The sequence below is a fragment of the Bombus impatiens genome, unplaced genomic scaffold (assembly GCF_000188095.3).
Source record: "Bombus impatiens unplaced genomic scaffold, BIMP_2.2 scf_0320, whole genome shotgun sequence".
Classification (NCBI taxonomy): domain Eukaryota; kingdom Metazoa; phylum Arthropoda; class Insecta; order Hymenoptera; family Apidae; genus Bombus; species Bombus impatiens.
In genome coordinates this window covers 582,957-595,163 of record NT_176739.1, presented here as the reverse complement: position 1 = coordinate 595,163, position 12,207 = coordinate 582,957, and the positions used below count along the sequence as shown (strand labels likewise).

The 12,207-nt window shown below is 38.2% G+C and overlaps 1 protein-coding gene and 2 long non-coding RNA genes across 4 annotated transcripts; 2 read left to right on the top strand and 1 right to left on the bottom strand.

Annotated features, from left to right (window-relative positions):
- Positions 1-4,034: 4,034 nt before the first annotated feature.
- Positions 4,035-11,934, bottom strand: LOC100746972 (GTP-binding protein Di-Ras2). 2 transcript variants are annotated; one of them, XM_003489250.4, is made up of 5 exons: positions 11,575-11,934; positions 11,359-11,497; positions 9,937-10,146; positions 6,958-7,176; positions 4,035-6,394 (listed from the first exon to the last, which is right to left on the bottom strand). In XM_003489250.4, exons 3-5 carry the CDS (start codon positions 10,072-10,074, stop codon positions 6,161-6,163), a joined length of 591 nt encoding a protein of 196 aa, XP_003489298.1. In that variant the 5' UTR covers positions 10,075-10,146; positions 11,359-11,497; positions 11,575-11,934; the 3' UTR covers positions 4,035-6,160. The 2 variants fall into 2 exon arrangements, with proteins under 2 accessions (XP_003489298.1, XP_012240806.1); XM_012385383.3 differs by having other exon boundaries at positions 11,359-11,493; positions 11,575-11,837.
- Positions 7,496-8,506, top strand: LOC117151635. Its single transcript, XR_004461705.1, has 2 exons — positions 7,496-7,987; positions 8,063-8,506. It is a non-coding gene; the product is annotated as an uncharacterized LOC117151635 (long non-coding RNA).
- Positions 8,565-9,390, top strand: LOC112212809. Its single transcript, XR_002946633.2, has 2 exons — positions 8,565-8,776; positions 8,853-9,390. It is a non-coding gene; the product is annotated as an uncharacterized LOC112212809 (long non-coding RNA).
- Positions 11,935-12,207: the final 273 nt, after the last annotated feature.

Genomic DNA, 12,207 nt, shown 5'->3' with positions numbered 1-12,207 from the left:
TTTTTGAGACTGAAAGAAAGTAAACAACGATTTAACAGTAGAATGATAGTGGTACGAATTTCTTTCTCATTGCTAGCATATATGTAGGTTATAACTATTATAATACATTGAAGACTGAATTTTCTATTAAACAGAAGAAGCTAAGCTTGAACAAATCGACTAGTCTGATGAGACGTTTCAAGGTTCGACATAGTGTAGTATTAGAAGTGGATATATCTGATGTAAACATTGAAATACACAACAGTTTTTATAATCCGATGTATGTTATTCCCGTTGTGGATTAACTTTATCCCTGATGTACACACAGTGGTTGCAACGAATATTGGCATACTACTTTTTAATTATAGCATTTACATACTAATTCGTTCAAATTGTAATTGATTCTTGTAGTAGTATTATTGTATGACTGCAAAGATTTGATACGGTGAAAATGAAACGTGGAATCTGCAAAAGAGACACAAATAACCACTTGACAGTAAATCATTTGAAATCTCGGTTAGAAGATACTTAAATATGTTCTATCGATGTCCATTAAAGTAGAAAATTTTGTATCAACAGACAGAGTTACTTTTATTATGAAACTGAAAGAAAATAGTGCAAAGTATTATTGAATGGGTTGAATAAAAAATAGCAGTGTATTGAATGAAGCTGACCAAGACTGGAAATCTGCACTGAACCGAAGAATCTTATAGCCAAAAATTATTTCTTCTTTGAAACTGAAAAAAAAAGAATACAAAAAAATACCGTTGAATAATGAAAAAAATATGTAAAAAAGAAAAAAGAATATGATACTTATATTTTGAATGGAGATGGTCCAGGACTGGAAGTGGAGTGATTGGTTGTAGAGAACAAGCTTGTTGCCAAGAATTAAGATTGTATAATTCGCAGGTTTTATAATATTTTTTTCATTTTCTTCACGAGTACAGATTCGTAGCCGGTTAAACGGTTCTGGAGTGTGGATAATAATAATAATAAACGAGCCATCGCAACAATAAATCGATCATTGTCGATATTCGTAATGTTATTTAGTTTTTCTTTTTTTTTCTCTTCATCTCTTCTTTCGTTTCGCTAAATATTTAAAACGTTCTTCGTGCCTTCCTAAAGACGCACACCACCCGCGAGTATACTGTGGAACGCGTAGCCATGATATGTGATTCCTTCGTTTCCGTCGATTTACGACCGATCAAAGGTGGGAGTTAACCAAATTTGAATAATCCCTTAAAACACTCACGGATCTTCTATTTAATTTGCACGATCAGATAGTTGGTTCTCCTTTTTGATTGTTATACTTTCTTCTCTGTTTCTATTTTATATCTTTCGTATTTTCTGCTTCAACCTGAGTTATATGGATATGGTAAGATCATTGATATGATTATTTGTTGATATGGTAAAACTTCGTTGATTTTTATTTCACGATATCGATCACAGACTTACTTTTTCTCTAACACCCATTGTCCCCCTCCCCTTCTCCTCCCCCACCTTCGATTCAACCGCATATTTTTATCGCCAGTTCCTTAAAACTCATTTTAAAACGCATCTCTTCTTTTTACACTGAAATTTCCGCAGGAAGCTAGGTGGACAAGCGTTAGCTTTTTTTCCTCCATCATGGTCGTTAAACACATATCATTTATGGTTCCTTCTCCTCTCCTTTCTTTCATAAAGTAATGAGAAGATACGGATATATTATCGAGAGAATGCATGTTTTTAAAATCGATCATCACTTAACAACAAGCTTAAGCCTAAGTAAATTTCCCATAAATAACGACAACGTATTCTTTGGAATTTTTAGCACGAACGACCCTGTATCCTTCTCTCTCTCTCTCTCTCTCTCTCTCTCTCTCTCTCTCTCTCTCTCTCTCTCTCTCTCTCTCTCTCTCTCTCTCTCTCTCTCTCTCTCTCTCTCTCTCTCTCTCTCTCTCTCTCTCTCTCTCTCTCTCTCTCTCTCTCTCTCTCTCTCTCTCTCTCTCTCTCTCTCTCTCTCTCTCTCTCTCTCTCTCTCTCTCTCTCTCTCTCTCTCTCTCTCTCTCTCTCTCTCTCTCTCTCTCTCTCTCTCTCTCTCTCTCTCTCTCTCTCTCTCTCTCTCTCTCTCTCTCTCTCTCTCTCTCTCTCTCTCTCTCTCTCTCTCTCTCTCTCTCTCTCTCTCTCTCTCTCTCTCTCTCTCTCTCTCTCTCTCTCTCTCTCTCTCTCTCTCTCTCTCTCTCTCTCTCTCTCTCTCTCTCTCTCTCTCTCTTCAAATACCTAATCGTAGAACTTATTATTCGAAGACGATCTCCTTTTTATCCGATGTTCTCGGTATTGTTCTTTAGTTTCACGACGATTATTCGATTTATTTTAAGTGACAGAGTCGATTTGACAGATCGACGCTTTATAATAAGTTCACTGGAATTAAATCTATGGAGAGAACGACGAAGAAAAATCGAATAGAAGATTTCTATCCTGAGCTGGACTCGAGCCCGAGTTCATTCGCGTACAAAGGCAAGCACTAGACCACTGCGCCATTATAGAAGACTCGTAGTGAAATAGTTAATTACTTACAGTAGACTATCTAGATCTTTACATCTTTAAGTAAATATATCTGTAATATAATAGACAATTTGTATGCTCATTAATATTGCACCTATTTGGATATTGCATCCTCCATATTTTCTATTTCTTATAGAAAAATTGAATCAAGCGTTCTAATCACTCTGAAACTTATTAGTTTCTCTTACAGTAATTATATCTATGAATTTCTATAGTAAATGCTTCTGATAGAAACGTTGCCTATTTTTTTAACGTTTTAATCTACCCAATACCGTCTTTTTAAGTATGGCATTTTTGTTTCAATTTTCGTCTTCGAATAACAGTCGCGATCAGATTATTGGAAATATCGTACATAGGTACATTCGTGGACACACAATAAAACATAAAGCGTAATATCGTAAGAGATCCATCGTGTTCTGTTATGTTTCGTGGTCGTGCGTGCCTTGGCAATTATAATACGATAAAAAATTGATGCTCTCGATGTATGCGTGTACTCTGTTTGGCGCGTATAAATATTTCAAAATTGAGCGGGCGATCTACCGCGCACGCGCGACGGACGCGCGCGCTCTTTGAACAAGGACGAAGTAATGCGACTTCACTGAAACAAATTTTCGCTTCGGCGTAAAGTATTTTTATCGCGTGGAAGCTTCCAAAATTAATCCTTTGAAAATCACGATTCAATGTACGTATATAAGACGAAGCACAGTTATACAATGTTCTCGACGAATACTAAAAATCGAACACCAACATCGGTAAAAAGGATCGCCTGATTTCGCAGATAGAAAATCGTCAAAAATCGCGGTTAGAGATTTTCCAACGTGATTAACAAAGGATTAAATCAGAAGTTATATTTGCGAATTGTTTGCAAACCCGTGAAAACAATAGAAATCGACCTACGATCACGCAGAAAAAGCTCACAATTTATACAAATCACACCGATTGGCCCCGAAAAAATCATAGAATACGATATATCGATTTCTAATTCGCATGTGTATGTGTGTGTTTTCCTCGTTTTCCCCTCCCTTCCTTCCCTTAACTTGCCACCCTTCTTCTCGTCGCTCAGCATGCTGAGGGTCGATTTCATAAGGTCAGATTCGCCTTTGACTAGACTCTTTTTAACCTTGCATCTAAATATAACATGCAGGTATGTATGTATATACAGACTCATGCACAGATACGCGAGAGCATCAGGCCGCCAAGAAATTAATGCAACACTGACCATTACATTGTGACAAACCTTTTCAACCTTGCAATAATTCTAAGAAAACAATTTCGACGTGGATGACCTTTCCAGTCACTAAAAGATATATAGGTAAACGAACCTTTTTTACGTATCAGTTTCTAATAAATTGCAGATTTTTATACAGTCACGCGAAATTTGAAATAACGTATAAAATAAATATATAAAATATTCAAAGAATAGTACTTTGCTATAATATTCAGTCAGTAAAAAAATTCGATAATTAGAATTTGCATAAATATCTACAATTCATACAATTTATCTACAATTCAAATTAGATTTAAACGACAATATGAAGTTTAAGAAACGATGAATCGACATGAAACCGGCCCTCATTCCTTAACTTGTGCACGCACGTACCTGATTGTATGTTCACGGTTACAATACAGGATATGTGTGTTCCTTTCGTGAAACAACCGCCCAGTAATTCGCGATTCGACAATAATAATAATGATCATGGTAATGTCATTGATCGTTTGTCTATCGTAATATCAGTGGGACAACGTATTTTATCCCGTTAACGCGTTAGACAGAATTACAGCGTTTGTTTCTTAAAGCTATCGGTACGATGATTGAACGCCGGCACGAGTAGACAAAACAACGACCACGTATAAAATGGCTGGAACCATAATTCGTTGATGTTCGCTGGAAACAAGCAGTTACTCTACCGACCAAATTAGAGACTAATTTATCACCCACTCGTGCCTCCATTGCGTTTCTTAAATGAAAGGAAGCTTTGGCTCCCACAGATACAGAGACGTCATCGAATAACAGTTAAATACAAAGGAAACTATAGTAATCGGTCGCTCCAACAAAGATGAGCTGGACAGTCAGGGCAAATTTTTCAAGCTGATAACACTCATAATGTCTACTTTTGAAGAAATTGGCAAACATTCCTAAAGTTTGTTTTAAGACATTCTCCTTTGCTCTCTCTATTTGTTTATCACTGATAATAATAGTAGTACTGAAGGACAGAGATATCATAGCGAAAAAGTTTGCCCAAACTCGGCCCAGGAACCTCGGTTGCAACAATAAACGCGAGTAGCAAAATGAACGAAACTCGAGTCGAGGAACAAACGAGCTCTTTGAGGCGAGTCCCTTTAATTAGCGTCTCCTCGCAAACACTAATAGCCTACGTCTGTGCGTACGACATACAGGAGGAAAACACTAAAATTTGGGTCAACACGGGAAACGCATGGTGCCTAATGACTCTGTGTGTGTTTATGCGTGTTGGTACACGTATGTAAGCCCTTCTGTGTGTTGTCCGTGTATGTGTAAGTGTGTGTAAGTACATGTAATTGTATCAACCAACATGTGTCGAGTAATAAATCCTAATTAGCATCGTTACAAAAACCTTACAACTATTCAACAAAAACCAATCTCGTAACAACTTTTTATCTAATTTTGTCGTTTCTCGTTCGCATGTGTTTCGCCCCTATGCTCCATCTCCGGATGGAGAAAACTTGTATGCGATACTAGTCCCAGAAATTGATCATCGCGTTAGTAGTCTCGGACAGCGGTCTCGGAAGATTTTCGTGAAAGAGCGTTGATTCTGTGTTGGATCGTTAAACCTGTTCGGTATACATCTCATCGTACATTAATACATACATATCAAGAAACGTGGTCGAGACTATAAGCTTTGTACTGGCTGCTCTTTCAAGGAAAATCCACGTTGTTCCGTTGGGCACGAAAAGGACGATCGCTTTTTGTCAGATTGATTACTTGGTCTAGATCGGTTCTATGCCGGTCAGAACGATCGTGTCCCTTCCATATAGTAAGCTCGGGATAGTCGAGCGGATGGTCAGAATGTATAATGATCCATTAACGAGCCGACTGGTACAGAATGAAAAACGCGTCGTTGGTCTCGTGAAACCTAGAAGACGGACCGAGTTACGTCGCTCTGTATCAAAATTAAAAAATCTATCAATAGTATAGTAATACGGTTTGGTTTAGAAAGAGACTACAAAGCGGCCCTAATGCTCTGAATCGACCGTTGTAACAATCGGCACGTTATTATCCCTCTTACCGACGCACAACCTCACAATCTATCCGATCTCATCGTTGGAGGATCCACAAACGTCCTGGAGAATTATTTATCTGCGCGAGAATAAGCTTCTTAATGAAAAAAGAGCATTAGATACACCCTGTACGACACGTAGTCTCACGGATATCTATCGTCCCTTTCGTTCGCGCAAAATCTAATCTATTCTAACTACTGGTCGTGTCGAGACTACCGTGGCCGATGCCACGCCGGGTCGAGAAATCGCCGACTGATTCTGTTACTTTTGTCCTTCGAATAACTTCTTCTTTTTCCTTCTTTTTCTTCTTCCTTCTGGTCGTCTTCATACACGATGCACCGTGACTTCTTTCCATTATGGCTGCTCTAATTCTGCTAGGTTACATTACGCAGCATTTTTCCTTTAGACTGATCGCATTGTTGCTTTGTACAGGCTGCAACGATACAGATCTGTTCTTCTCGAGCATCAGCAGGTCCCGAAATAATGCATTTACGTTGTGATTCGTCTTGGCGGATGTTTCCAGGAAACCACAGCCCCAGTTCGCGGCTTCTGCTGCTCCTTCGCTCATCGATACCTCGCGTACCGATGGACTCTCGTCGCATTTGTTCCCAACCTGTTAAACAATGAGAATCAAATAGAAATATCAAGTTATATTGTTGTTCTTTTATGCGAAGAATTTATAGAAAGATTGCTTTAAATATGAAAGATGAGAAGAAATGAGGAATGTCCATTTTTCCTGATTTTCCACTTTATAATACGTTTTGTTTCTGACAACTGGGACTAGAGAACTATCGAATTACAATGATTATAATGTCCAAAATGTCTCCATAAAACAGCGTTAAAGATTTAGAGTGCTGGTTTCATTCTGCACTGGAACAAAACAAGGATAAAAATAATTAATGTTTTATTATTCATTTTTTACGATGTCTAAGGTATAAACTTCGTTTTACGAACAGTACAGTTAAATTCATTAAATGTTCTTCCTCTCGTGAACTAAAATATTAATTTTCTCGATAAAACTGTTTTATGGCAATCCTTGTTTTCCCCCACTCTTCAAGTTATATTTATTCTGCAACATTCCTCGCTTTCTCACTTTAACCTTCATATTATACGTCATCATTTTGTTAGAAAAATATGACAACTTGAAAACGAGACAACCAAAAGAATAGGCCTTACCAGCATTATAGGTATCTGTGATACGTCCTGTCCCTTAAGCTCCCTAATAATAGCCCAGATCGGTCGTAGTTCCTCGAGGCTTTGCCGTGAGCACACCGAGTACACCAGGATGAAGGCGTGACCTTTGCTTATGGAGAGCCGTTGCATCGCGGGAAACTGATGAGACCCCGTTGTGTCCGTAATTTGAAGCGTGCATATGTTTTTATTGCAGCTTATCACCTGAAATATTCGTAGCATAATCGTCCCATTTCCGCCCGTTTGAATATCTCTGTTTGTTCGCCACGCTTCTCGTCGCAAACACAGCACGGGTCTCAACAGTTCCACCAACGAAGCTTTTTTATACTTTCTTTTTTCTCGTTCCGAAACTTCTTCGATAGTTTGAACGAGCTTGAAACTGACATTGCATCAATCGATTAGGGAATAATTTAAATCTATTTACGATCACGATCGATGACCGCTTAATCGATATTAGAAATTGAGCAAACGATCAATTGAACGGGATCGTCGATAATTTGAATTATCCACTAATCGATCGATCGCGCAATCCCAATCGCAACGCGATCCATAATATTCGTTATTAATGTCGGTAAGGAAAAGCCTCCATTAATATGTATATATATCACTCATCTACTGTAACAATGACATAACATAAAAATTATGATTTTAGAAAAAACTTAGTTTGAATGTATTGAATCGTTGTAACTTTATTAAGACCATATTTCTATGGTTAAAATATGACGTTAAAATTCATTGAATGAGCGATATATCGATAATCGACGACAACCATTAGATATCGATATACGATAACATAAAAAATGCATCAATTGAAAATTAATATCATTCATGTCTTAAAACATTCAGAACAGGAAGCATCGTTAATTATAAAATAATAGAGGGTTAATTTAAAAGTTAAACGTATTCAAATGGTATTCGAATCGTATCTCTAACCTAACCCTATTATCTCGCTTTCTGGCGAGTTATATAACAATGTCGAGAGAACAATGGATTTGAAATGCAAATAAAAACAGAGGTAGAAAACGTTGTTCGGTCGAGGAGATCGATTGTTTACTGGCAGTTCGATTCCATGTGAATCTCGTGATTACAGAACGAGATAATGGTTAGGAGATGAACGATTAGAACAATGATCTTGCATCATGTATGAATCATCGGTGAAGCGTCAGCGATTTACGTCACCACGGTCCCTGTTACTTATCTGATCGGGAAAATCTATTACCTCTGTTTCATATACGACATACCTCTACTACTTGCATCGCCTGTCCGATCCAATTCTATACTACTTCCCCGGTTAATTATCAAACGTGCGATAGTCTCGATATACGAGATCGCGAAATCGATTTAAATGATAAGAAATGCATTAACGTAGTATCTAGGCTGTTTCGATATTGAAACACACGGAAATTGAACTGACCAACTCTATCGAAATTTACAGGTACATATCCTTGTACAACATGGTAGGCCTGCAACATTAGCTCTAATACGATTTGAGAATTGGGGAAATTCTACATACAACATAGTAGGCAATGAGAATTTTTAAGCGCAAGTATTATAATCAATATTTCTCGATATACAATCGATATATAAACTCGATATTTCTTACTCGAGCAAATGTGCAAGAATTTTGGAATACATACGGAAATTTTTAATTCATTTTCAGGACTAGCAATTCGAAGCTTTTCTGATGAAACATCGATGACATTTTTTACAACAAACATAAATGGAAATCGTACATAAGTCAACGAAAATTAGAAGATGAGGTTATTTTGCCAGAAAGGAAATTGCCCTCGCTTACGTAATATACGTAATACGTAATTCTCTTAAGATATTTCTCTTAGTTATAAACAGGGAATAGTATACTTTTGTTAATTTTCATTCAGATACATTAAGATCTCTACGATAATACGGATTCGCATAACTCGACATATTTTTCGAATGTAACTATATCGTGTTATACGAGGGTACCTGTATTCCGTCTTTGAAACCTTAAATGCAAATGTAATATTGAGAACGTATATTGTCTTTAAAACCTTAAATGCAAATGTATATATCATAAATGTATATTGATAAAAATTCGTTGGAATTGATCAATTTTGCTTCTGATTAACTTAATTAAATAAATAAATCGTCTGCTAAAAAAGACATTAAAATATTTTACACACTAAATCGCTTTTGAAAGTATGGAAAGTAAAATTTCTACGTTCCATCTCTGAAAAGTTAAATAGTAATCTAAATTCATACTGATAAAATTAAAACGTTCTTTAAAAATTTGCCGCAATTGATCAATTTCGCTTCAAACTGACTTAATCAAATAGATAAATGAATCATCTAATTATACAGACAATAAAATTTTCATGTACTATATCGGTTTTGCAAGTATGAAAAATAAAATTCGCGCGCAATTGAATCTAATCGATATCTAGATCAACCCCGCGGCTATATTATGAATAAGTTACGGTTTAAGTACAAGTTTATGTATTCGCATAGGAAATTTAACATTGCACAAATATAGAAAATGCGCATAACATGAAAAAATATACAAAGTACGTATACAAATTATAGTACATATTACAATATTCAGTGGACGAGAGAAATTTCTGCTTAGATCCCACTTGTTCAATTTGTAAAAATACCAATTTGCGTAAACCTATATTTGATGCAACATATTATATTTCTTGGTCTATGAAATTTATCTTAATTTAATTATTCTTAGAAAATTGTAGGTCACCGATGACCCCGTGGCAACTATCATGCCGATTTATAAAAATATCAATTTGCATGAAAATCTGCAATCTATAATTTTGGAATTCGATTTTCTACAAAAACGGAGCATCGCATAAAAAGATTGTATCCTATATTTCTGATTTATTTTTTCGCGTAGAACCAATCCTTTGCCAATTTTACCATGATCACTAGGACACCACGTATAAAGTATACTAATTCACGCATCCTTCTCAGGCTTACCTGTCTGTACGTATCCTCGATAGTGGGTATATAGGACTCACGAAAGGTTCCTTTCACGAAACGCAGCACGAGAGAGCTTTTGCCGACACCGCCCGCCCCAAACACCACCACGCGATAGTCGTTGCTCTGCTCCGGCATCCTGACATCTGCCGTCCCGATGATGTTAACCCCCGCCAGTCGGGGTCCGTCCGTGATCCCGTTTAAATCTGTCTGTCGCACACGACGTACAAAAGCGAAATTGACTCACACGCCCACGGCTTTTTGCGTAAAGGCTGCAGCAACCCTCCGCCACCCCAGAATCTCTCCTTCCCTCTTTTTACGCCTCTGCCGGTTGCTGTTTACATTGACCAATATATGTACTCTCTTTATTCGACTCCCACGAGTGCGATGACGTTTAACGACTGGCTGATTTAATTACAAAGCGAACCACTTTGAGCATCGATCAAATTATATATGGATTATGACACTACTGTATCTCCAATTATCATCAAACGATTGAATCACAAGTTGAAAGCTTAATGAACAAAGTCAACGTGGAGTCATCAAGCTACTGCTCCACGTGCTATCTTTTTCGTCTGTAATTTTCCAATAGATTGTGTAATTTTCATAAAATTCGTAATGAAAATACAATGTTATTAATCATATCATATTAAATATTTATCGATCATTTATAGGGATACCTGAAAGCTCTTGGTATGGCAAGAACAGCTGAGGTGAAACGTGATGCGAGAATCGGTGAAGCAGAAGCTCGTAGAGATGCTCAAATTCGCGAAGCCATCGCTGAAGAACAAAGAATGGCTGCTCGTTTTCTTAATGATACCGAGATTGCTAAAGCTCAGCGTGATTTTGAATTAAAGAAAGCCGCATATGACGTTGAAGTGCAAACCAAAGTAGGTTTTCTTATCTTCGTTTTTTTTTTTTTTTTTTTTTTTTTTTTTTTTTTTTTTTTTTTGTTTAGCGATATTGGATCGACTGATTACTCGACGAGAAAAACGACGGCCCGATATAAATGCCACTTCAAAATCCTCTTACGACCCGTAATCATCCCTCTATATGTGTATGTATTCAACAAGTGATGTTTGAGACTCGAGTCTCTTGTCAACGTTATCAAACAACGTTTTCGCTTCGGAGGCTCAATGGTAATATCGACGACGATTTAAGAAACCTGTGAATTCACATGGGTTTCGATATCAATCACTACCAATCACTCCCGAGGTCATCTAAAAAGAACAAAATAAAAAATAATCAGTACAAACAGCAGAGAGGTAGCCGGGAACCCCGGAGCGAGATATTCTTGACCAATTACTGAACCACGACCACGGTTAAACGTCGACGCGTCACGAGTCGCATTAGGCGATAAGATCACGATCGCATTGACCCGGTGATGCGGAGGGTCTGCAGATAATAAAGTGTGTGGTGAACCTTGTGGGCCAGACGATACCGCCGTGCGCTCTCTTTTCGTCGAACAAGTCACTTTGACTTCCAGGAAACCAATATAGTTGCTGGAGAAGACGTTTCACTGACGAAGACGTTCCCCTGTGCACTTGCTTGCCTCTTCTTCCTATTTCAAAAATCAGTAATGAACTTCACAGACTGGAGATCGAGCTCCGTTAAGGTTCAAAGGAATCCTCTGCCCACCGAAACAGTCAACGTGCTAGACCAAGGAGCCTTCTAGGAGCCGGGACGATAATAACTGGCCTGGCCAAGGATTCTCATCCAGTGTCGATGTCCTGGCAAAGCGGGTCACCTGTCCAACGTCCAAGTACCTTAACCACGGCAGTTAATTAGCAAATGATCGATCGACGGGTGTTGCGCTCGATTTCCACCGGCCACGGGATCAGCATATTCTCAGCACTCTCTCTTTCTATGTGGTCCGGCCACTCGCTACCGTGAACTTTCACGATCTCGATGGAAAACGAAGCGCACGCCCTCCGCACCGGGGCTCACCCCACTCTGCACGGCCGAACGTGTGTATGTGCGTTAGGTACGTGCGCACTACGCCGAAAGTGCCGTGGAAAATCAATAGCGTGTCCGTGTGCCGGTGCACACGCACGTGCACCGTCAACTGTGCGTGATTTCCAGTCCCACCTACCTTGCTTTTGCAGGACTCTGCTTGCAACTCAACTCCTATTCTGTTCTCTCACGTAGTTCTGGTGAATTGATTACGTACAAGGATAATCAGACCAGCTATCAGGTGACAATACTGCTATGGTTTCCTAAAATGCTGATGTAGACATGATTGTGAAAGGATTCGACAGGAAGTGTTCAGTC